Source organism: Thermobia domestica, chromosome 14 (genome assembly GCF_964235325.1).
Source record: "Thermobia domestica chromosome 14, izTheDome1.hap1.1, whole genome shotgun sequence".
Taxonomy (NCBI): domain Eukaryota; kingdom Metazoa; phylum Arthropoda; class Insecta; order Zygentoma; family Lepismatidae; genus Thermobia; species Thermobia domestica.
Window position 1 is genome coordinate 104,846,773 of NC_137467.1, and position 24,923 is coordinate 104,871,695.

At 37.2% G+C, this 24,923-nt stretch overlaps 1 protein-coding gene across 1 annotated transcript; it reads right to left on the reverse strand.

Annotated features, from left to right (window-relative positions):
- Positions 1–318: 318 nt before the first annotated feature.
- Positions 319–20,642, reverse strand: LOC145669936 (uncharacterized). Its single transcript, XM_081738280.1, has 2 exons — positions 20,057–20,642; positions 319–404 (listed from the first exon to the last, which is right to left on the reverse strand). Exons 1-2 carry the CDS (start codon positions 20,640–20,642, stop codon positions 319–321), a joined length of 672 nt encoding a protein of 223 aa, XP_081594406.1.
- Between the last annotated feature and the right edge of the window lie 4,281 nt (positions 20,643–24,923).

Here is a 24,923-nt window from a genome sequence, read left to right on the forward strand (position 1 = left end):
CTTTTCCCACGCTATTATTATCACTTCATCCTCCCCATCGTTCAAAAATATCTCAAGTTCATCAATATTAGCCCTCTCCCCCAACATTTGTACTGGTGAATCAACGTCAATTGTCCGCACTTTCGTTGAATCATTGATGCTTCATATGTATGTGGTACTGCTACTTCTTCCACAACTCTTACTACGTCTGGGTAGCGCTCTTCCTTTTTTCCGCTTCTTTTCCACCTCTTTTTGTCATTCTCCTTTTGCACCTGTTTCTTATTTTTCTTATCCACATTGTCCAAAAGTCTGTTCATATCGTCTAACCAATCCACGGGATTATATGGTAAGGTTTAAGTTCCATCTTTTCAGTTCTGGTTTCAGTTCTGGTTTCGGTTGTGGTTCTGGTTTCAGTTCCATCTTTTCTGCAAAATGAAAAAAAAATGTTATTTGTACAAATTATAATTATTGTTTTTAATATAGACAATATATACTTAATAAAAATAAAACTTTTGTTATTCTAACCACATACGAGAATCAGTTCCTTTTAGCGTACAAAACCTATAAAAATATCTTTAGTTTGGAAGAGGTATGTAGAATTCTGGACAAGACTTCATACATTTTCGGATTCCCGATAAATCTCTACAAGCAAACTATCTGTGCTGTGTGTGACCCAAAGCTAATTTCCAACAAAATGTTCATATAATTTGAATTGTCCGTTACAAACAATATTTTTCTAAAAATTTACAAGAAATACCGCTACTAAACGTGACGTTAAACTCAAAATCAACTCTAGTGTTTCCTCATAGCGTAGTCGCTAACAGTCTCTCGCCTTCAGTGCGACCGATCCCGGGTTCCATTCCCGGTGGGGGAGTAGTGCTCCGCCCAGCGTAGTCGCTAACGCTCTCGCCTTCATTATGAGTGGTTCCGGTTCGATTCCTGGTAGGGGGACTAGTACCCCCGCATAGTGTAGTCGGTAAAGCTTTCGCGTTCAGTGCGAACGGTCCCGGGTTCGATTTCCGACAGGGGCTGAGGTGCGAACGGTCGCGGGCTGAATTCCCGACAGGACCTGCGCTGCAAACGGATCCGACAGGGGGTGCGATGTGAATAATCCCGGGTCCAATTACCGGCGGGGGATTCGATCGAAAATGTATAATTTTTAGGATATCCTGAATGATGTTTTTCTCACTCACACCGGTCAAATGCCTTGTGTGGTACGTAACTTCCCTCTTTCCCCGAATAGTGTGCTCGCCGAGGGCCGTCATCCCTCAGAATGTGACGGGCTAAAAAGATGTCTAGAGCCCAGAAATATAAAACCAAGTCAATCTTTCACCGAATTATAAAATGATAAACCTAATTCGCTCACAAAAACTCTTGCACTTGTAAAAAAATATTCCGTATTTCAATCTTAGTAAAAACTTATCATTCCCTCAACAGGAAACATAATTTTGATGTTATACAACAGAGTTCATACAAAATTATTTATTTATTTAAAAAGTGGTAAAGCCTTCACTTCATATGTTTGGGGCTCTGTAGTTCAATCCCGGGTCATGCCAACTGAACAAACACTGTCTACGGTTTCCTTATACTTTTATACTATTACTAAATATATGTCTTGCAAGCAAATTTTCAGGTCCGCTACACTAGCAATAGTAATTTAATACTACATTATGTATTTTAATAGAACAATTGCCCTCCCCGATAAACACCACCTTTACGAAGACACTTATGTGTCGGGTGGGGAGGATTGCGTGCTACAGTGAAATTTAGAGCTGTGTCGGTGGTAGTTCACTACAAGAAGGGCCACCCCTATCGAATTGGTCTAAATGGAGTAACCAGACGAAGAATGTTCTGGGAGAAGGCAGCAGTTCTCCAGTAGCCAAGTTGGCGAAAATCGTACTGATTGGTACGGCAACTTGGACATTAGTCCCAGGCGTGGTCAGAGTGACTTTAACGGCTGGGATACTGCGGGGTGGAAGGCAACGGGAAACCACCACTCTATTTTCCCTAGTTTGCTGGCAGCAAAAATAGAACATATGAACAATGGTCTTTCGCAGGTCAAAATATAGTTCCGGAAGTAAAATATCCCCCCATTCGGATCTCCGGGAGGGGGATGGCTTGGGAAGGACTATTGGACGAGAAAGTAATAATGGGAGGAAGACAGAAAGAGAAAGAATGACAAGGAAGAGCAAAAGGTTTAGGATAGGGACATGGAACGTACGTACAATGTTACAGGGAGGAAAATTAGAAAATCTTAAAGAAGAAATGAAACAAAATCATTTAGATTTGGTAGGTTTGTGAAGTTAGATGGGAAGGTAATGGGGTATTGAACAGCGAAGGATATAGAATGTTTTACTCAGATAATGAAAAGGGCGGTCATAATGGCGTAGGAATAATTCTTGGAAAGCGCTTAAAGGAGAAAGTAGTGAAAGTAGAATTTATTGATGATAGAGTTATGATGTTAAGACTTAAGGGAAAACAAAGAATCTAGTGGTGATACAGACATATGCACCGACGACTTCGCATGCAACTGAAGAAGTAGAGGAAAATTATGAAAAAATAGAAGAAATTATAGATAGGTAGAAGAAGGGTGCATGCATAATTCTAATGGGAGATTTCAATGCAGTTGTAGGAGAAAAACAGGAAGGTAGTATCGTAGGCAAATATGGTTTAGGCGAAAGAAATGAAAGGGGAGAGGGACTGGTGAATTTCTGTAGACAGAATTCACTAGTAATTGGGAACACTTGGTTCAATCAGCACAAGAAAAGAAGATATACATGGAAATCACCAATAGACGGCGGAAGATATCAGATAGACTATGTTATGATTCAGGACAGGTATCGGAATAGCTTAAAGAACGCGAAGACCCTTCCCGGGACTGATATTTTCTCTGATCATAATCTTGTGCTGGCCGAAGTAGATATTCAACTGAAAAATGTAGGCAGAAGAAAAGTAGGTAACAAAGTGTTGAATACTGAAAAGTTGAAAAACGAGGAAATAAGAAATCTTTTCGTTAAAAAATTCGAAGAAAAATGTCCAAACGAGGAAAGAATAGGTGCAGGTAGTAACGCACAGCGGGAACATATTAAACGTTGCTTACAGCAGGCTGCAGAAGAAGCAGTAGGTTACCGCGAACACAAAACTGCTAAGAAACCATGGGTTACAGAGCAGATGTTGCAGAAAATGAGGGAGAGGAAGATGTGGAAACAGGTTGATACAGAAGAGGGCAGAAAGATGTACAGAAGTTAAATAATGAATTACGAAGAGAAACAGACAGAGCGAGGGAAGAGTTTTACAAAAGAAAATGCGAGGACATAGAAGAATTAGAAAGAGTTGGGAAATATGTGGAAATTTACAAGGAGGTGAAATCTATGGAATTTCGGAGGAAACAAGGGGTTATTATGATAGCAGTAGAAAATAAGAATGGGAAGGTAGTCAGCGAGAGAAATGAGGTCATAGGAAGGTGGAAAGAATACGTTGAAGATTTATATGAGAGTAGGGATTGACCGTGTACCCTAAATATTGAAGTAGAAAATGAAGTAGGCGAGGATGATAAAGGATTTAGTATTCTTAGGGATGAGTTTGAAAAGGCTATATCCGAGATTAGGAATGGAAAGGAAACAGGAATAGATAACATACCAATCGAATTCATAAAAAAATATAGGAGACAAAGGAAAGAAAGAATTGTTCCGACTATGCAATGAAATATATGAAACAGGAGAATGGCCAAAAGACTTTCTGAAAACGATCATGATACCGATGGCTAAGAAATCGAACCCAAAGAGATGAGAGGATTATATAACTATTAGTCTCATATCTCGTGCAGCTAAAATTCTGCTTCGAATACTGAACAGAAGGTTATATGAAAGAACAAATAAAGAAGTTGAGGAGGAGGAGTTCGGGTTCAGAAGAGGTAAGGGCACAAGAGATGCAATTGGATTATTAAGGGCGATCGATGAAAGATTTATAGAAAAAGGGAAAGAGGTGTATGTTGTATTTATTGATCTAGAAAAGGCTTTTGACCGCGTAAATTGAGAATTGTTGTTGGGAGTTCTAACGAAGATAGCGTTGGAATGGAAAGATAGAAGACTCATAAGAAACTTACACATTAACCAACAAGTAAGTGTTAGGATACAGGAAGAACTGACGGAAGAGAGTGCAATTGGAAGGGGAGTTCGACAAGGATGCTGCCTCTCGCCAACACTGTTTAATGTCTATCTAGAAGAGATAGTGAAAAAGAGTTTACATGATGATGATGGCATTTCGGTAGGAGGTAGAATGATTAGATGCATAAGATTTGCAGATGATATGGCGCTTCTTGCAGAATTTGAAAAGAAAATCAATAAAATGTTAGAAAAAAAGAGAAAGGGCTTTGAAGAATATGGGATGAAAATAAATGTTAGAAAGACAAAAGCCATGGTGATTGGAACGAAGGGGTCTGTGTCAAATATAAAAGTAGGAGGGGAGAAAATAGAACAAGTGAATATTTTTCGATATCTGGGTAGTATTCTTAGTAATAACATGAAGTGCGAACATGAAATAAAAGGATGGATAGGAATGGCGAAAGAAGCCTTTAGGAGGAAGAAAAGTCTGTTTTGTGGGACCTCGAATAAAGAGTTGAGAAAAAGACTCATAAAATGCTTCGTGTGGAGTGTTGTACTGTTTGGGGCGGAAACGTTTTTTGTTTGTTTGTTTGATTTTAGTTTAGCGTCCCGTTCAGCAGCGAGGCTATATGAGACGTGGACCTACTGATTAACGTGGAATCCGTGGACATTACGTAAAGTTTATGAAAATCGACTGGAAGCCTTCGAAATGTGGGTGTGGAGAAGAATGGAAAGAATTAGTTGGGTCGAGCGGAAAACGAATGAGAGAGTGTTAGAAATGGTGGGTGAGAAAAGAACACTTTTAGATATTATTAGGAAGAGGAAGAGAAACTGGTTGGGACATTGCCTAAGAAGAGATTGTATCATGAGAGACGTCCTAGAGGGTATGGTGGCGGAAAAGAGAGGGAGAGAGCGAAGGAGATTACAATTAATGGATGATATAAAAACAGAAAAATCATACGCGAAGACGAAGAAGTTAGCGGAGGACCGTGGAGCATGGAAGCTTCTCAGCTGCTGCAAATGATCTGATGATCTGCCAATAAAGGCAGAATACCTATGATGATGATGATGATTAATATAACAACCAGTGACACCTGGCGGCCTAATTCTAAATTAGAGGTTAGTTGATCAAAGAATGTTTGGCAGTGCACACGCGTGTGTAATACTGTTCCGTATATATATATATTTCTATATATATTTTAAGGTGAGTATAGTATATTTGTATTATATATGTTTTGAATGTGTAATAAAAACCTAGCACATTCACTATTTCAATCTTAATGTCATACACTAGTTAATACTAACAGAAGCAAAATATGTCTTCCATGTGATAAGTTTTATCTCACCCATACGATTCAAACATTTTTCAATACTCAAAAACATATGCATTTATGCTCTGGTGATATTAATATTCTGCTAAAGTAATGAGGATCAATATAAGTATAAGTAAACTTAACAAATAAGTTAAACTATTGGGTTAAATACGGGGACATATAGTCCAGTTTTTCAGTAACGCAATGAGTATTTAGTTAGGGGGATATCTCCTCTACAAGTTTGCTGCAAACGTTCATTTTGAAATCCTAATACCAAAAAGACGGAATAAATGGTCTTTGGTGAAGCAAAAGTCTAAGGGGTTACTACCTAACAAATAGGGGTAAACCCCCGTTCTCTCAGTGTTCGCTTTCGGCAAACTAAGTCTAAACCAAGTAGCGTTCAGTAAAAGTCTAGGGGAGCATATATTCTTAAACACAGGCATAGTCTCCTCTTCTCAGTGAGAAAGGGACTATTCGCTTTGAGGAAGCCATCTAGCAAAACAAATACCGTTTAGTGATGTAAAAGTCTAGGGGCATCTACTCTTAAACACAAGGGGTAAAGCCCCCTCTCTCCCACGATGCATTGTGGTTAATGATACTCAAATCAGCTATTTACTTGTACTCTAGTTTAGTAGTCTCTGAATACCAAACACTAGACCTTTCTTAGTATAGAGCTAATCTTTACCAAGATTGTGACTAAACTGCGATTAATAGATTCTCTCTGAAAACTGTTCCACATTTTTAAAATACGAGCTAGTCCATATTTCTTACATTTTCAGAGGCTTTATTCCCAATGCTTATCCAAAGACAAACAATGCATAAAACAATATTTATTATCAATACTTTCTCTCACTAAATTACAACCAATATTGCAGGAGTTATGGAACAGCTCAACGAACATCACATTTCGCAATAGTTGCGATGGTTTACTATTCTAACGCAAATTCGAAGGAGAAACCTACCGTACAGTTCTATGATCAAAAAATAAAAGAACGTGGTTCTTTCTTTCGAGTCTAACTGTGGGAAATCCCATACATCTACAGAAAAGCCTGTAAATCCACGTAAACTCAAACGCAACGCAAATTTTGGAATAATCGTATCTATCTCGGGAAACTGCCCCACTGCAACTGAGAACTCTGTATATCTACATTTTTCAGTATGGGAACACATTTAAACACATTTTGAAATGCTGATTGATTTTTAAATACTACGGAATATAGTTGGCAACACATGTGCATACACGAGCCACCTAATTCCCGTAAATTCTGGGCAGGGGTGCAATGCGCTCTGACGTTACACTCAATCACATTCCAGATGTGCTCGATTGGGTTCAGATTCGGCGAGTTGGGGATCAAACACATCAGTTTGAACTCGCCCCTGTGTTGCTCGTACTACTCCATCACACTCCTGGCCTTGTGACATGGTGTATTATCTTGTCGAAAAATGCAACTACCGTTGGGAAACATGGTCGTCATGAAAGGTTGTACGTAGTCTGCAAGCAGTGTGCGATACCCCTTGGCAGTCATGGTGCCTTGCTCGAGCTCCACAAGACACATGGGCATAAGCGTAAACTTGGCCCATATGTTTGCTGGGGCGAAACATTCGTGCACACAAACACACACACACATACACATACATACATACATACATTATATATATATATATTCTCAACCTTTGTCGACCCACTGCTGGACGAAGGCCTCTCCTAATTTTTTTCACACGTATCTATTTTCGGCAGTTCGCTTCCACTCTACTCCACGCCCCTTCCTAATTTTATCACACCATCTTGTATTACGTTTTCTGGATCGTTTTCGTTCCCTTAGGATCCAGTCAAGGATTGTTTTTGTCCACCTATCGTCAGTTCTTCTTGCAATATGACCAGCTCCCTGACACTTGAGTCCTTTTATTTTCGCGATGATATCGGTCACTTCTGTCATTTTCCTGATCCATGTATTTCTTTTTCTATCTCTCCCGGTTATTCCTAGCATACATCTCTCCATGCTTTTTTGAGTTGTATATGCTCTCTCTCTCTATGCAAGTTTAAGAAAGCATTATACATTAACAACTGATCACAGAAAGTAGCCAAGCGTAGATTTTAATTCCTACTTTAGATTGGGAGCAGCAACATATTTCAAATTAGTGCCTTTCGTATAAAAATCGATTATAAAGTCTCAATTTGCGGTGGCAGCTACATGGCATGAGCGTGAACTGCGAGTTTTCTTTTCTTTCATTATTATGAGACAACAAGTTTTATTTATTGACTGTAAGATTCACAAGCGGTAATTAGAACTATATAATATACATTGCTCACTTGTGCACTTGTAAACTTTTCCTTGTTTCAACAAAAATATATTCACAAGTTTCCACTTAGGCAGGTAGTCTTCGACCTTAAATTGTGTTTTTGAAACTAACCATACATTTGCTTCTAATGTTGTAACCAAAAATTTAGCACCGTAGTTTCGAGAAACCCCCTCTGATTTTGGATCACCATTGTGTAGTTGGAGTGTGGATAATATAAGTACAACTCAGACAGATATTCAGGCTAACTTTACGTCAGTTTTTGCAGGTGAGACCTAAAATTAAACCTTTGCCTCTGTGCTAAAAAAAAATGTTTTAGTCAATAGCCAGAATGCCTTTCCCTAGAATTATTTGGCGGAACACAATGATGCAGTACGAAAAGTTCTAGATTAGTTCTAACATCGTGCTTTAATAGGATATTAATCTGCTTAAAATATGACAATATTAAACTGAAAAGACTACATACGTATTTGGAGCGAAACAAGTACAACACAGAAACTGAATTCGGGAACCACACTCACTTACTGGAACGCAAAACTGGTGCGTTCCAGCCCATTTTAAGCCCCGCTTAGCCAATCTTTCCCTGATCTTTGCCCAAACCCTCATATTGACCTGAGCCTTAAATGTTGTTAAGGAAATACCTGGAATAACATATCAGCACAATATCCACATATTCGTTTAACCCAGCTCATTAATATTGTTTTTTTTTTCAGAAAAAAATCCCAAAGAGGCTATTTTAAAAGCAAAGAGGGGGTAAATATATAGTTAAATATATATTTCTCGATATCCTTATTTTCTCTGAAAATTTGCCTAAAGGATATTTTCCACTTGAATCTGTGTATGGAGGGGCAAGCCCCGGCTCACCCTCTCAAATAAAATACTGCTTGTCAATAACACAAGGAAATCACAATATTAGGAAATCCAAATATTAGCCAGTAAAATATCACATTTATAATTTTGATTTAATAAGTTAATACTTCACTTACCGCTAAATAGAACGATGTGGAACTGGACTTGAACTGTTAATGGAGCTGCAGCCGCCTTTCTCAAAGTGTTGCTTCTGAATAAAATTTGTCGATAATCTGAGAAACGTTAATGTCGTAAGACCTTTCTATGCACAATACAGCTAAACTACGAAGTCTTTCTTGACCCATAGTGCTACGAACGTATGTTTTTAGCTGTCTCAGACATGAAAAGGAACGTTCACTGGTTGCGGAACTGCGCGATGAGAAATCATTTTCAGTTTGTCTCTCTGCACACAAATTGGAGAAAACTGTTAACTCTGATGTCAGCTCAGCTTTGGGGATTTTGTAGGTGTTTCTGACAATTGTGATCTTTCTGCTCATGGCTTGTGTTGATTCAACACGTTGTGGAGAGAATGAAGAACCTACATATCATTTTCTTTAAACTTTTATTGATAATATCTGCCACAAGGATGTCAATAACGGAATAATACACTTCGCGTCTATAATATTCAGCTCCTGCTCAGTCACATTCGAAGAAGCATCACCACCATCCAATGCTCGTGGGATTCGTCTTCTTCGTGGAACGTTCGGTGCACTGTATCCCATGATTTCTGCAATTTCTTCTGTTTCTGTCCACAGTGTATTGAAACTTTTCTCACTCCGGAAGGACTGAAGGCTGCAGATGGTGGCTTGCGATAAATTTTTCACAGTAGAAAAATTGGCACGTGTATTCTGTAAATGTATGGACGTTGATTTGTGTAGTCAAGAACATGTCTCATCAGTTTAAGACAAAACAGAAATAAAAAGTCATGAACATTTTTAACAGGGAATGCGTATCTGGGCCGTAAATTTGATCGTGATCTGCTATTTCCTCTAAAGTTTCAACTATTGGTCCAAAATTTTCTAAAACTGCACGAATAGCTTCCAATTCACAGTTTCATCTAGTGTCGCTCGAAGATTTTAATGTTACAAAATGTTTTAAGTTTTCTCTTTTACGTTGAATATTTTCAAAAATAGGAGCCGTCCACATATTACGTAACGCTATTTTTGACCAATTTTTACTCTCTCCCTCTCCCTTGTCACACTTTGTAACGCAAGGCCGAACCCCCTCCCTCTCTTCGTTTCGTAACACTTTTTGATTTTTGTTTTTTCACCAATTTTGCTTATTTTGGAAGTCATTACAATAAAATAATCATTTTTAATAGTAGATTTTTTTTCTTACAAAATCCTTGTATTCTGAATATATTTACAGTGTTTTTCGCCAATAAATCATAGTACTTATTAGAAAATAGTAGAACGGTAATAATATTTTAACCCCAAAAGGTTTTTATCAGTCCTAATTTTTCAAAACTGCATACTGTCATTTTCCCATCCTTTTAGATCACCAATAATGACAAGTAGGAAATATTGCCCAAGATGCAGATGAAATAGGATCTAATGAACTGACATCGACCTCTTTTTCAGGGATCCAGGATGCTTCGTGCGGTTGAAATTCGCCAGTTTCGACGATACAAAGTTCTCTTCCTCGTCGACCACAGATTCGAAGTAACTGCACATGTGAAGGACCAAACACATCTCGTTTCTGGCAAGCTTTCGAGCATCTTCTTTGGACTTCAGTTTACCCTTTTCAAATTCTTGTCCTAAATCAGTGCGGGAATCCGAATAAACTCGATTTCTTTAGAAACAATCAAATCAAAAAATTTAGTACGAGATGAATATCCTACGAATTAGGTTTTTAATTTCTTATTTTGATTTGCAAATCGTGGATCGTTCTGCCGCGGAAAATATTATTCCACGAAAAAAATGTTCGTCTGTTTTACATGCGAAACCCCTTAGAAGAAAGGAGTGATAATGATTGAAATCAAAGGTTTTAAATAATATTCTCAGAAATGGCGATACGAGTGAAAACACGAGGGCACTTTCAAGTGGTAGTTACGATTACTATCAACTAACACCAGAAACACGTGTTTCGTAAATCCAATGATGCGATAGCCACAAAACGAAGTTTTATTGTATTGTAATACACGATTATATTGTATTGTCTAGTGCGTCTTCGAATCCCTTCTGTATGATTCAATTTATATAGGCTATAGTTGGCAATTTTCCAAAAGAATAAAAATTTCTCTCTCTGTATATATATCCTGGGGGAGGAGGATATATATAACGGATCGAAAACGTCAAATCCATAGTGTTCGGAGTCGCTGAGATAAACAGTGACACTTCCGATACCGTTTAAATTCAAATTCAACCCCGCAACTTGAGGAAAGTGGATGGGTGGCATATAAAAATGTTATAAAATGACCGATATTAATGTCGAGTCCATATTTTTCAGGGTCGCTGAGATGAACAGTAACGCTTTCGATGCTGTTTAAATTAAAATTTAGCCCCGCAACTTGGGGGAGGGAGAGATGCTTAAAAATGATCGAAAATGACCGATATTAGTGTCGAAACTACAGCTTTCAGGGTCGCGGAGATGAACAGTGACACTTCCGATGCTGTTTAAATTCAAATTCGTCCCCTATTAGTACTCCTAAAGGGGGATGGTGACATGTAAAATAATTAAAAATAACTTATTAGCGTCGAATTCACAGTTTTTGGAGTTCCAAAGTTGATTGGTGACAGTTTTGAGGCCCTTTGTGTCCAAAATAAAAGGTATATTTTCACCTTGGGAAGAACGGGTATTCTGCTAGTTTATTTATAAAAAGAAAAGAACTGAATAAAATTATTAGTTTAAAAGATTACATATAAATCTGGGAAAAAAGATTAAAATTGCAGCAAAAAACATGTATTACGTAACGAAGACCTAAACCCCTTCTTCCCCCCTTGTCACGCCTCGTAACGCTAGGCCGAACCCCTTCCCCCTTTGCGGCGTTACGTTATAAGTGGACAACACCATAGCGTGCCTTTTTGACGATGCTTCTATGAAGGAATGCAAACTACTCAGAATACCAAACATCTTTCGAATCGCAGACACTTCTCAGCACACATCAACAATGCATAAATTCAAAATGTGAGTGCAACAATGAATATAAATTGCTAAATCGTTCTTCATCCTCTTTGCAACGCGCACGCATGAGTACTGACCACGCATAGCGGCTGCACCATCGTAACTGTCCTCGGATGTTATCTACTCTCAGACCCAGTAATATTAACACATTTGTTAACAGTTTGGACAAACTTTCGTCATTTGTTTTTTCTGTCTTGTAAAACCCGATAAAACTTTCGTGAATGTTTAATGATTCATCACAGTATCGCACAACAATCGATACTTGTTCATGTCGCTTTAAATCTTGAGTTACATCCATGATGACACTATATATACCTGCAGTCTTCACACGATCAATTATTTTTCCCAGCACAAACTCACACATTAAATTTGTGATAATTTTTTCGCATTGCACGTACAACACAAATGATTCTTACGCGTTCCGAGCCTCTCCCGAAACAAAATCCACTGCTGATGTATGTAGTCTTCTCTCTCATATATATTGCTGAAAATTTGAACTATGTGCGAAATATTGAAGGGGATATTGTTCTAGATACTCTGCAATACCACTAAATAAACAGTGTTGCCAACGCAACATAAAGTTGTATTGTCTCATATTGTACTAAGTAAGATATTACTCATTTCTAATTTAGATATTCACTAACATCAAAATTTTGGAGATCTCTAATAAATCAAATAGCATGGACGGTGCAATGAGCATCAATTGTATCATAGCGTTAAATACTATGATCATGGTATAATATATTTCGAATGAAGGAAAGAACAAAGTTAAAAGAAATTAAAAATTTAACTTTTTCTAAAGACTTTACTTTGAAAACGTGCTGACATATCACGTCTCATCAAGTAGATGCTTCACAAGAACTTAAACGATCAGAATGCCATTTACAACAATTGTTATTTCAAACCATTTCAGAGGTACCGAACACATGTGTAGTGGTTGTTATACTGCTTAGAATGACCACCAAAAACTTTTATAATGATTGTTGCATTTCTTCGCTTCTATAACACTACAACAATAGTTTTTGGTGGTTTTAATTACAAGTAGTAGTTACATTATTTTAAGCAGTTTTGCCAACTTAAAAATTTGCTAAATATTATTCTAAATATAGTGCAAATAACGTAGCTAAACTGCAAAATATTTTAAAATTACTTGTAACTTTGTTTTATGGTGCAAGAATGTTTTCAAAAGACAACGTTTTTCATAGTCTTTGGGTTACTTTTAATGTCAATGTCAAAGTATTCGTTCCAGCAATACATGTAAATTCAAATTGTAACCGAAATTAGATGTAACTGATAACTTTTCAGTAACACTAGTTGTTCCCTCTAAGGCTTAGGCATGGTGTACACTTTAGATTAAAACCATGCTTTGCATGGCACTTGTTTTAGTTCGACCACCGACCACCTCAAAATCGATCCATATCATATCACTATGTGCAATTATTCAAGGATTTATAGTTAGTAATACACATTGTGTTGATTTTTCGTTTGGTTTGTTTTAGCTTAACGTCCCACGATTATGCTAGGGCGGCTAAAGGAGACGTAGACCTATGGATTATAGTGAAATACCAACCACTTCGGTCGTTTAACTGGACCTCCACTGGGAATCGAAATCAGGACCTTGTGAACCAAGTCAAGCGTGCTAGCCGCTAGAGCAAACGGGGATCCTCACAGTGTGTTGATTTAAACCATTGAGTCAGTGTTGTAAGATCTGAAGATCAAAAAAGTAGCGTGTATGTGCTCCAAAAGTAACGAATTTCAACTATTTGTAGCCCAAATATATAGAAATGAACTATTTGGCAACTAAGGAAATAATTTTTAACATGAGCTTGAAAATGTGCTGGACGTATTGCAAGAATAATATATGATCGATGGACGAAAACAATTCTAGACTGGATACCACGAGACAAAAACAGCCTAGAAAACGCCCGCATTCAAAAAGGTGTCACGAAATGAAGAATCATTGGAGAGTAACCTGGAAAATAGTTGCCCAAGATAGTTGTGTAGAAGACTTGGAAAGATCTTCATCCAGCAGTGGATTGGTCTTTTGGACTTATGCTTTTAGACTTACATTATTACACCACTAGAAAGAACACAGTCTATTAAAAAAGCTTTCTTAACCAAAATTTAACGAAAATCGTACAGTGAAAAAAAATATATTTTTGACTATTCAATCCTTCATGTTGCTGCAAAACTACGAAAATTAATACAAAAGAAAACTCAATCAAAGTTAAGAATCACTTGTTTTGGCGAGAAAGAGAAAATAGATACAGATAGCTGAATTATATATATACTTATATAATATGTATGTTTATATTTCGCAAGTAATTTTCAATCGATATAAAATTTCAACGTAATGAGTGCACGATTAGTTTTCTCGAATAAAGATCTCATGACCACTGAGACATCAGGAATAAGCTTAATCGATGTTACGGCACTGGATATATGCATTACGATCTTCTGAACTTGTATAAGAAACAGAATGTACTGAAAGTGAGACACGAACTATGCGAAGCATCGGGACTTTGAATCTAACTTGTTTGTTGATCCAAGCCGAGACCACACATAACAATGATGAGTGCCGTAGCCCCCATCACAAGGTTCAGGAAGTTCGTACTATAAAGTGTAAATTAAACAGGGATATGTAAAACGGTAATGAAGTATTTGATCATTTTGAAACAAAATATACTGTACTAATAATTTACCCTATTTGTTAAGATAATGAACGTTATATTCTGTTTCTAAAGTGACAGTCAAAGCAGAATATAATTTATTGGATATTAAATGAGAAATTGGAAAATTTCCATTTCGGTACGATTAAATACATCCATGCTGCTATGTATTGCGTTATCCGTTAGGAGGTGTTGAACAATTCTGATTCAAAGGAAGGAAATAAACTACTATATGGTACTGGAGTTAATTTAATAGACTTTAATTGTATATGCAGTAATGAGACTATATGAGACAAAATCTATTGCTGAGAGTGAAATATGGGTTACTATTAGGGTTTTATCCCAGGTATGATATACCCACTGATGTTTGAACCTGAAACACACACATGGAAAGCATTAGCACTAGCAAATTGGCTATGAAGAGGTACACGACACCATAATTCGACGGCTTAGTGTCTAACAAACATATCTACAAAAATTGTTTTTTTTTTTTTTTTTTTTTTTTTTTTAGGAATATTTCTGACATTATCAGAGCTCGAATGATTGTTTCTGTGAAATCATTATAAGTCAAACTTCCTTGTAATATTTGGTTGATCAAATAGAAAGCATTTTGGATAATCAAAAACTAAAATAAATACGAAAAAACAATTTCTTTTCGCTATTCTGAATGTTTCTGTGAAATCAATATAAGTCAAACTTCCTTGTAATATTTGGTTGATCAAATAGAAAGCATTTTGGATAATCAAAAACTAAAATCAAATACGAAAAAACAATTTCTTTTCGCTATTCTGAAAAACCAACTTTTTGCAGATACATTCCTATGACACTAGGCCGTCGAATTCTAAGTCAAGAATGAAGGTAAAAATAATAATAATAATAATAATAATAATAATAATAATAATAATAATAATAATAATAATAATAATAATAATAATAATAATAATAATAATAATAATAATAAGCGGAAACAACAGACTACGATAATAATACTTTCATAATTTTAATTTCACACTATTTATTTCGAGACTTTCGAGCCAAAACCGAGATGAGACTGAGGCGACATAGAGACAAGCATCTATTGACCGAGACGGCGATTTTTGACTCGAGGCGAGATCGAGATTGTGACCACTCTTTATCAATTAAGACTGCGCAAAATCTCATCTCGTCTCATCTCGATACCATCCCTAGAATTTAAGATTAAATTTAATATTTGGACATTAGTTTTTTTTCACAGAGGTAAAAGCGCTTATAAAGATAAAGTCACAGCTTCTGACTTACCCTTGTTGTGATATTGAAATGAAATGAATTGATATGAAATTTCTGAGTTTAACGTCCCACGTTATGCTGGTTAGGCTAAGGGATACGATGATTAAGGCAAGTGAACGATGGAAGAATTGGTGGAATGAAATGTGGGAGGAAATGAGAGTATCCTGAGAAAACACACGGACACGATGTTGTCCATACAAACTTATTTGGACGGGGATCGAACCAGGGAGCCATGCACCAGAGGTAAGCACTCTTCCACTGAGCCACCGTGGCCTCCTGTTGTAATATTAAAGAAACAATTGTAACATGGCTTTCAATAACATGTTACCAATTCTCGCCGAATTGGAAGTGATCTATAAATGATGTCACGCTATTTATAAATAATAATAATAATAATGATTAATAAATAAATAAATAAAATTAAATAAATAAAACGGAGATTAGGTTAGCGCAACCAGTAGCAATGTTTCTTCCAGGCGTACTTCCAGGGATTCATTCCCGTTCTTGCTCAATGCAAAACTTTTAAAAAAAGTTGATGGAATAAAATGCTGAAAGAATGTTTTTTTTTTTTTTTTTTTCAATTTAATCACTCATCTTGCTATTTTCACATTAGAAAAGTAAACTCGCAGAATAGTGCGTAGCACTTAATGTAATTTTCCAAGGAAAAGTTGACGGATTTGACTGTGACGTGTAGCGTCCCAAAGCATAGTGCCTGTCACTTTTTGGCATTATAGTCTTGGGAACAAATGAAACGCGGAAGGATGTGCATTTCCGCTTAAATTACTCCCACTGGAATGTTATATTTTTCAGGAAATATAATTCGTATTGACGGATTATAAAGGAAATTTTGACGGATTATAAAAGAAATTTTGCCACTGTTTATAATATGATTAGTATAATTGTATATAGTACCACATCATTGAATATTGGTCACTAATAATTAGTATGCACATATAATCAGGTATATTCACACTTTACTCCTCACGTTGTGTGTGGGAGGGTGAATTCCTAGCCAAATAAGGTGAGAAGACAGGCGTTGGACTGTTTCAAGAGAAGAGTCTCCTTTTGGGGAGTAAGTAACATAGCTTCTAATCTCCTTCCAAGTACATGATAATACACTTAAGGCCCCAAACCACTTCCGAGAATTCCGACTGGCAAAGTATTCGAAGAATTTTCTCCATATATACAAGGGCTAAATAAAATGTCACATGCGATAATGGTACCGTTATACGGTGTGGTACTTTCACTAAAGCCTACATTCGTTTTCCATAACTTAGGTAACAAACACTCTCCCACCCTTACACTACAAGTCTAAATACTAAGAAAATCAAGTAAATGCCTTTAGCGATATAATACTTTCAAGTTATTTCAAACCAAACTACTTTAGCATATTTCGAGTATTTGAAATAATGCATATTACGTGATATAGAGGGTGTTAATGAACTAAACCGACAAACTGTAAAAGGTGATTTCTCACATCAAAGCAAGAGAAAAACCTGTGGGGAAAAGTGCATAGTTTCAGAACTAGGGCTGTCCAAAATCATGAAAAAGCAAAATTTCTAGAGACCCTATTACGAATTCAAGAAAGTGGATGGTGGTTCTTATCAACGTGAAGAAAGTCATGGATATACAGTCCAAAAATACATATTTCATTAATGTTCAATGGGAGTACAGAGTATTCCCTGCAGGCTGCAATTCCCAGACATGCCAACAACCGAATTTTGAAATATGTTCTGACTTATGATTCGTCCAAAGTAGGTAAAAGATAAACCTTGATAGCAGTAAACACGGAATCCTTTGGGGCGATTTCGGAAGTACTAAGGATGGTCGGCAGCACGGTCTCTCGTACTCGGGAAAACGCATGCTGTGGTGTTTTCTTTCACACTTATAAGTGAAGAAAACTGAAATGTACCGTGACGAAATACATCGCATCACATGTTATTCTGAACACATACACACACACACACACACACACACACACACAAAAAAAAAGAAAACATGGAGCTGTCGGTTCCTTACATTTCCCACTTCCCTTCGAAGCATTAGGTATCCATTGTTGTCAAGGCTTACCTCTTGCCTACTTCGGTCCGTCCTTGACATCAGGGTATATCAGAAAGATCTATTGAGAGCATATCTGAAAATTATACCCTGTAGGAATACCCAGTACAGCTATTGGAAATTGATGAAATATGCACTTTTAGATTATGTATGCGCGGCTTCCTTTACGCTGATAAGAACCATCATCCACGGTTTCTGAAATTCGAAATGGGGCCTATTGAAATTTGGTGTTTTCGCGAATTTGGATAGCCGTAGGTCCTTATGAACTTTTCCTCTTATTTTGATGTGAAGAATCATCTCTTACAGTTTATCGGTATAGTTCATTAACATCCTGTATTTTCTCATGTGATATAAAAAAATCTATAATATATCCTATAATTCGTAATATCCTTTGAACAACAATACAAATATTTTCAATATACAGATTTATGAATTATTAGGATATCTTTACATCAAAATTCTATAATATGAAATTATAAATCAAACAAAATATTTAATACTCATGAACAGAAACAACCACCATGTTTGATATAGGAAAGTTAGACACTAGGGGGTGTGACTGTGTGTATCTAACACTATGTTTGTGACTGTGGCGTGTACGCACTGCATTTCATTTTATACTATCATGTTTATTTCATAAAAACACAACGCATTGCTTCCATGCCTAAGTTCCATTCTGTTTCTACCTGCACCATTTATATATGTATTTTGTTTACTGTGTCTGTAAATAGTTTAGTGTTTCAAATATACTACACACAATCACATACAAAGCGTTTTTTGCCTAGTTATTTTACATTTAAAATTTAACAATCAAATATATAATGAAAATTTAAAATGAAACAGTAAATATCTATTCTTCGGTACTTTGTTCCCATAATGTTCGGCAGGTAGTACTAAATCTTCTGCTTTCAAAGGCTCCAACCTATCTTGTTATGTCACTGTCTTGACGCATGGTACAGCATTCATGCCGTAATTTTTCATATAAACTTATGGACTGTGAGCTGTCTCTCCATTATCCTTGCTCGGTTGCTACATAAATTGATGCACCAATGATGTTTGTTTTTGCTCCTAACCTCCATTCTCCGCAATTACAGAAGAAAGACTTCTTCTAGCTCTTTACTTGTGGGTAACGTTCCCATTATAGCCGACACGTTCCCACGTTGAATGGCTATGCTTATGCGTTGAATCAGGAAACTTTTTGCTCGATTATCTCCTGATTTAATTGATAGACGGTGGCCGATTTCTTTTATAAATTTGAGGCCTCCTTCTTCCCAAGAACCGCTAGACTCAATTGCTATTGCGACAAAGCAATAGTTATCGAGTAGATTGCTATATTTATTCGTTTTTTCTTTCGCTCTTCGAGCAGCTACGAGTCCAGCTTGTACTGAGGCATATTGTAGGTTGGAGGGGGCATAGGTGTCTGAACATGTGAAGTCCCAAATCAATGTCTTTCCTTTCTTCCAAGGTACTAATGTCATACCATCGGGTCTTTTTCCGTCAGATCGGCTACATCCAGTCGGTTCCCTCACTGCTGGGACTCCTGCTGATATTAATGCTCTTAATATTATATCATTTACACTTGAATGACGTGGGTGTCTGCCTGCGCTGCTTTTGCACGACAAACCGTGTAATCCTTTTTTATCTACAAAGGTGTTACAAATGGGGCAGTGGTGTGGTTCACATATATCTGCTCCCAGCCGTAGTGCAACTGATACTCGGAAGCTCTCATTGGATAGGTGTAGGCCCAGAGATGGTGATGGTAGAGCTTGAAGCCATGCTCCGTTTTCTGGGGACATGACCGCTAAAAGTCTGGCTTTATCTTCAATGTTATTTGTAGTCTGCAATAAAGAAGCTGCCTGGCAATTAACGATGGGCTCGTTCCAAGCCGACTGATTGTTACGATTTTCGAGAGCCGGAGGGTCTAACCCAACTAAATTTGTCCATTTAGCTATGCAGTCCATCACATCTGGATTGGAGATTTCGTCACTATCCCATTGAAGAAGAGAACTAACTATTTGACTTGCACCGTAGAAAGACGCTAAAAAAGACGGAATAGCCATATGTGTGGCGCGACGGATTCCAAGGCCTCCATTTTTGACTGGTAAAGAAGCTTGTATCCAAGAGTTGTTATTAAGAGAACAATTGAGGATGGATTCCAGACCAGTTTTAAGAGTATCGTCATACTTTTCCAATAGGGCATCTTCCTTCCAAGATGGAGAGCATCGGAGGAAATAAAATAATCTCGGCATTCCAAATGAAGCCCTTAACAGGTAAAAAGCAGAATGGGCTGAAAGCTTGGAAAGTCGTGACAAAAAGAATTCTAGTTTTGAGGTTTTGTCTAGTAACATTTTGCTCCGTGCCTCTGTTGAGATAGCTGAACCTAAAAGCTCTGCATTACTTGGTGTAAGGAGCTGAATACCAGGTGCTGATTTCTTAAAGATATCATAGAGGTTCTTAATTTGTTCTTCTGTGGCACCGAGGAATCCTACTTTGCATTTGGAGCAATTAAGCGATAAGCCAATTGATGATGCATGTGTACAAATGTTGTCTAATGTTTGTTGTATTACGTTTGTATTTCCAGCTATTGTTCCATCATCCAAACACCAGACATTCAGCTCTGCGTTTATATTATTAACAATTGGTTGGAGAGTCATAGCAAACAGTGCTGGATCTAACGGATCACCTTGTTGAACACCTCGCTGTGATAGAATAGTGCTATCTCCTATATATAGGTTGCTTGGTTGAGAGTAGCATTGAGAGATGTACGAAAAATATGCTGGAAAATTATTTTTAACAGATAGCAACATGGAATCTCGATTTAATTCATTGAAGGCATTTCTGAAATCGATTTTTAAAAATGCTTTCACTTGGGAGTGCGAAGTAGAATAATATGTGCGGGCTGCATGTACTGCTGCTTCCGCCCCAAATGGGACACAGACTCCTAGTTGGTGTGGATATAGTATGTTGATTAGTGATTCGCGCATCTTGTAGCAGATTATGTTGGCCGACAATCGTCTCCAAATATATTGCCCACGGCTATTGGCCGAATGCCTCCGCTTTTTTTCTTAAGGGCAAGTAACGACGCACCGAAGAATATCGGTCTCAATGTTGTAGGCACATTTCCCGATATAATGAGGTGTAACAGTTCTCTGATAACATTGATAAGCTGATCTCTAGTTTCATAATCGTGTGATAGAACTAAATCTTTTAGAATTGAAGCTCTGAGGCTATCCATCCCACCGGCGGATCCAGAAGGAAAAGATTTAATTGCTTTCAATAATTCAGTTGATGATACTTTAGCTGCTGATGCTGATGCCTCTGGAGGTTGAGGGATGGCTAATAAATGTGAGTGAGCTGGATGTTTTGCTCTGAGTGCTTCTAACAGTGAATTATCAGGAGTTGCTATCGAGTCTTCGGAGGTTAATAGTCTTACTGCTCCTCTAACATCACCGTCCGATAGTTTATTTTCAATGTTCTTGCTGTGGATTTTGACAAATCACGAACTTTGTATAATTTAATGAATTCGGCTGACAAAGCTTCTCGATGATTTTCCGACTAGTTTCGTAGTCTTTGCTTCACCCGTGTGGTGAGGTTGGTAACTTTTTCGGCGTATGGAGGAATACAGAGAACCACATAAGGGAAGATTAAAAGATCTAGCCAAGCATCAATACTATTAGTATTCGTGACCTTTTGTAGAACTTCACTTAAGGAGTGAGCCATAGCTGGTCTGGCGCCTCGGGGAACTCGTCGGAGTGTAGGAATGTGCGACTTTAAAAAAATTAACAATTCGCCTATTTTAGCTGTTGAGTCCGTTGAATTTTCATCAATCGCTTCGTGTGTTAATCAGTGGCGTATTTAGGGGGGTGGCTTCCGGGCTTAAGCCCCCCTGCCAAAATCTTACTTAGTATACTAAAGTAAATGAAATATCTTGCAGAATTTTCACTTTTCCAGGCAAAGCCCCCCCCCCGAAAGTTAGCAAAGCCCCTCCCGAAATAAAATCGTAAATACGCCACTGGTGTTAATATATTTGAAATATAGGTAATGGCACTTTTCGCATTGGAAGAAGATAGATTTTTCTTGAGTGATTCGCGGTGGCATCTACTAGTATGTATGGCTAGACCTCGTTGGCTTAGAAAACACTTATGGCAATATGAACATTGCGCTTCATCTGGCTTGCTAGATGTGTCCAAATTCGGACCTGGATTTTCCTTCTGAAAAGAGGCATCCGCATCTTGAATCTTCGTTGCATATTGAACCTCCTCTCCCACTTCTGTTTTATTGGTAACCTTTCTTTCTGTCATTATTGAACATAATTGTGCATATTATATCAATTTAATTTAAAATAGATTAAAACGAGCTGATTTGATTCAAATAATAACGAATGATACTGTCCGTTTCATTGTTGTAGTCAACTGAAATAATGCTTGAGAATATGTTTTTACTTAACTACTCAACCACTCGACCGAATTTTATACGGATTTCACATCTCTCACTTGTCGATCATCACTAACACCAACACTGCACCTAGACGCGTCAAAATGCCATTATTCCCTTATTTCTAGAAGGGCTCTTGCAGAGAGACGCCATTCAACCCACACTAGTTTACAACAATACAACAATACCTTTTTGTTTACTTATATGCACATTTAAATTTATTCACTCACTTAATGTTTTGTTTATTGTTACTTTCAGCACTATTCGTTTATAAAACTGTACTTAGATCATCTTATATGCTATAAACCAACCAGTGTCGTCAATTTTGTGCCAAAGAGAGAGCGTAACCCTCTAATGGCTAGGGTTAGGGGACAATCTACAAGCATACAATTTTGAAATTAAAATAGATGAATAAAGCTTACACTACCAATCCCTAACCCTGTAACCTTAAAATAAAAAAAAACTAGGGGGTATAAAAGTGCTAACGAAATATCTAACGGTTCGCGGTAAAAAGAAGCAAGTAAGTCTTCTGGCGCCATGGTAAATGATCAAAAGAAAGTACTGGCTTCAAAGGTAAGTAAATATTTTAATTATTTCTAGACCTATCATGGTTAGGGTTTTAAAAAATGAATTTCACAATTTGATGAGAAATAAAAAAAAATGAAAAGTGGCCATACCCTGTTTCTTAAAAACTGAAATTACGTAGTTTTAAAATAGAAAGTGAAATTACATAATAAGCAAAATATTGAGTGCTTGAATTAATACCCGCTGTTTTTTTTTATACCAATGATAAATTGTCATTCCACTACAACAGAGCAATATTTTCTACTGAGAGTACTGTTCCCTGGCAGCTACAACCTTTTCCCGCTTTTCGAGTAACAAATGTATTCCGCGATAGAAAAATGTGTGTTCTTGTGAGGCAATCCTATCATTGAGCCAGTTTTGGATATTTTCGACAGTTCTGAAGTGTTGGTCAGAAAGGTCATGCAGCATGGATCAAAACAAATGGTAGTCGGAAGAGGCGACGTCTGGTGAATATGGCGGGTGGGGTAAGACATCCCATCGCAATCCCTCTAAGGCTACTTTCAATACATTTGCAACATGTGGCCTGGCACTGTCTGGAGCAGAATCACTTTGTTGTGTCTCTGGGCATACTCCGGTCGTTTTTCTTGAAGTGCTTGATTCAGATGCAGTAATTGTATTCGGTAACGATCAGCATTCATCGTTTGACCCGGGGGAAGCAACTCATAATAAATGACATCGACTACATCCCACCAAATGCACTGCATGATTTTCTTTCCATGAATGTCCGGTTTTGGTGTTGATGTTAATGGTTCTCCGGGCCTCACCCATGATTTTCTGCGCTTGGAATTGTTGTAACGAATCTATTTTCATCGCCGTTACAATGCGATGCAAAAACGACTTCCGTTTATATCATTGAAGGAGCACTTCACAAATAATTAAACGTTTCGCAATGTCTCTTTCCGTCAATTCATCTGACACCCAGTTTTCCACTTTCTGGATCATTCCGATGTATTTTAAAATCTTACTAACAATTGATTCATCAACATTTAGAGTTTGAGACAACCGTTTAAGCGTCTGAGATGAATCTTCTTCCAGTAGTGCTTCTAAGTCCCCACCTTCAAACTTTTCGGCTGACCAGGACGCAGTTTGTCGCTCAAGTCAAAATCATTGTTTTTGAATCGTCGAAACCACGCTCTACATGTTGTTTCCGATAGAGCATGCTCTCCATACGCCTCCAATAGCAAACGATAGCTTTCTGCCACAGATTTCATAAGATGGTAGCAGAAGAGTAGCGTTTCCCGCAAATGATGTTTTTTCAGCACAAATCTCGCCATGTTCAAGACACTGAAAACAAATGTTCTTTTCACTTCACTCAAATGTCAAATAATGCTCTGATAGCCCAAGGATAGCACTTCCAAATAGGTATCCTGTCACAGTCTGCTGTTTTGCAATAACACAACTACTGCCCTGTGTTCATCAACAGCGAGAATTAATTCAAGCACATAATAAGAAGTGAACTGCTTTTTAAGGCTTGATACTTCATATTAAATGAATTGTTATAAACTAAATAAAAAATGAAATTGCGTAATTTGGAAAAAATGAACTTCAGTGGTTACGCCCCTTTTGTCATGTTTAAAAAGGACAATTTAGGCCACATAATAATAAAATTAGAATATAAAACCCCTTCTTGTAAATTATAACTAGAATTTAAAAATAGACCGTCAGGGAAAAAAGGAAAGGTAGACACGATCCTACATTCATGTTGGTCATTGTGGATCATTTTCTCGGCATTTGGTTCTCTTGGCAGGAGAATAACAATCTTATCCATACTGTCTTGAAAAGATGTGTACAAGAAACACCACCACTTTACACTCAATATTTCTTTTCTCGTAATGACACTCAGACTTTAGGCGAGTAATATAAACACGAGTTAAAATAATACACCTTGAGAATTTCAAAGAATTATTCTCTAGGTAACACTAGTTGTTCGAAATTAAGAATTCTCTACATTGATTCACTACATGACTCAAAAGTACGTTTTTTTAAAGTTTGACAATACCCGTACATTTGAATCCAAAGTTTTATTTTTTATTTATTTGCCAAAGTTCCAGATACAGCAAGGTAGCCATTTTACACTGAAACAATGCACCATGTAAGATTCTCCTATAAAACTATTTAACAGATTTTTTTAAATAATATAAAGTTAATCATATTACTCTTAAGCAGGAAGAAGTGTGCAGTATCAATTTAGAAAGTAATGAAAACTTGTCAAAAGAGTAGAGTGTACGAAAGCATATTTTAAGAGA

Coding starts and splice junctions, on each gene's coding strand:
- LOC145669936 (XM_081738280.1), bottom strand. CDS start 20,642: ATGCGCGAATCACTAATCAACATACTATATCCACACCAACTAGGAGTC. Junction 405..20,056: donor TATTCAGCTCCTTACACCAA/GTAATGCAGAGC, acceptor TTCATTTTGCAG/AAAAGATGGAACTGAAACCA.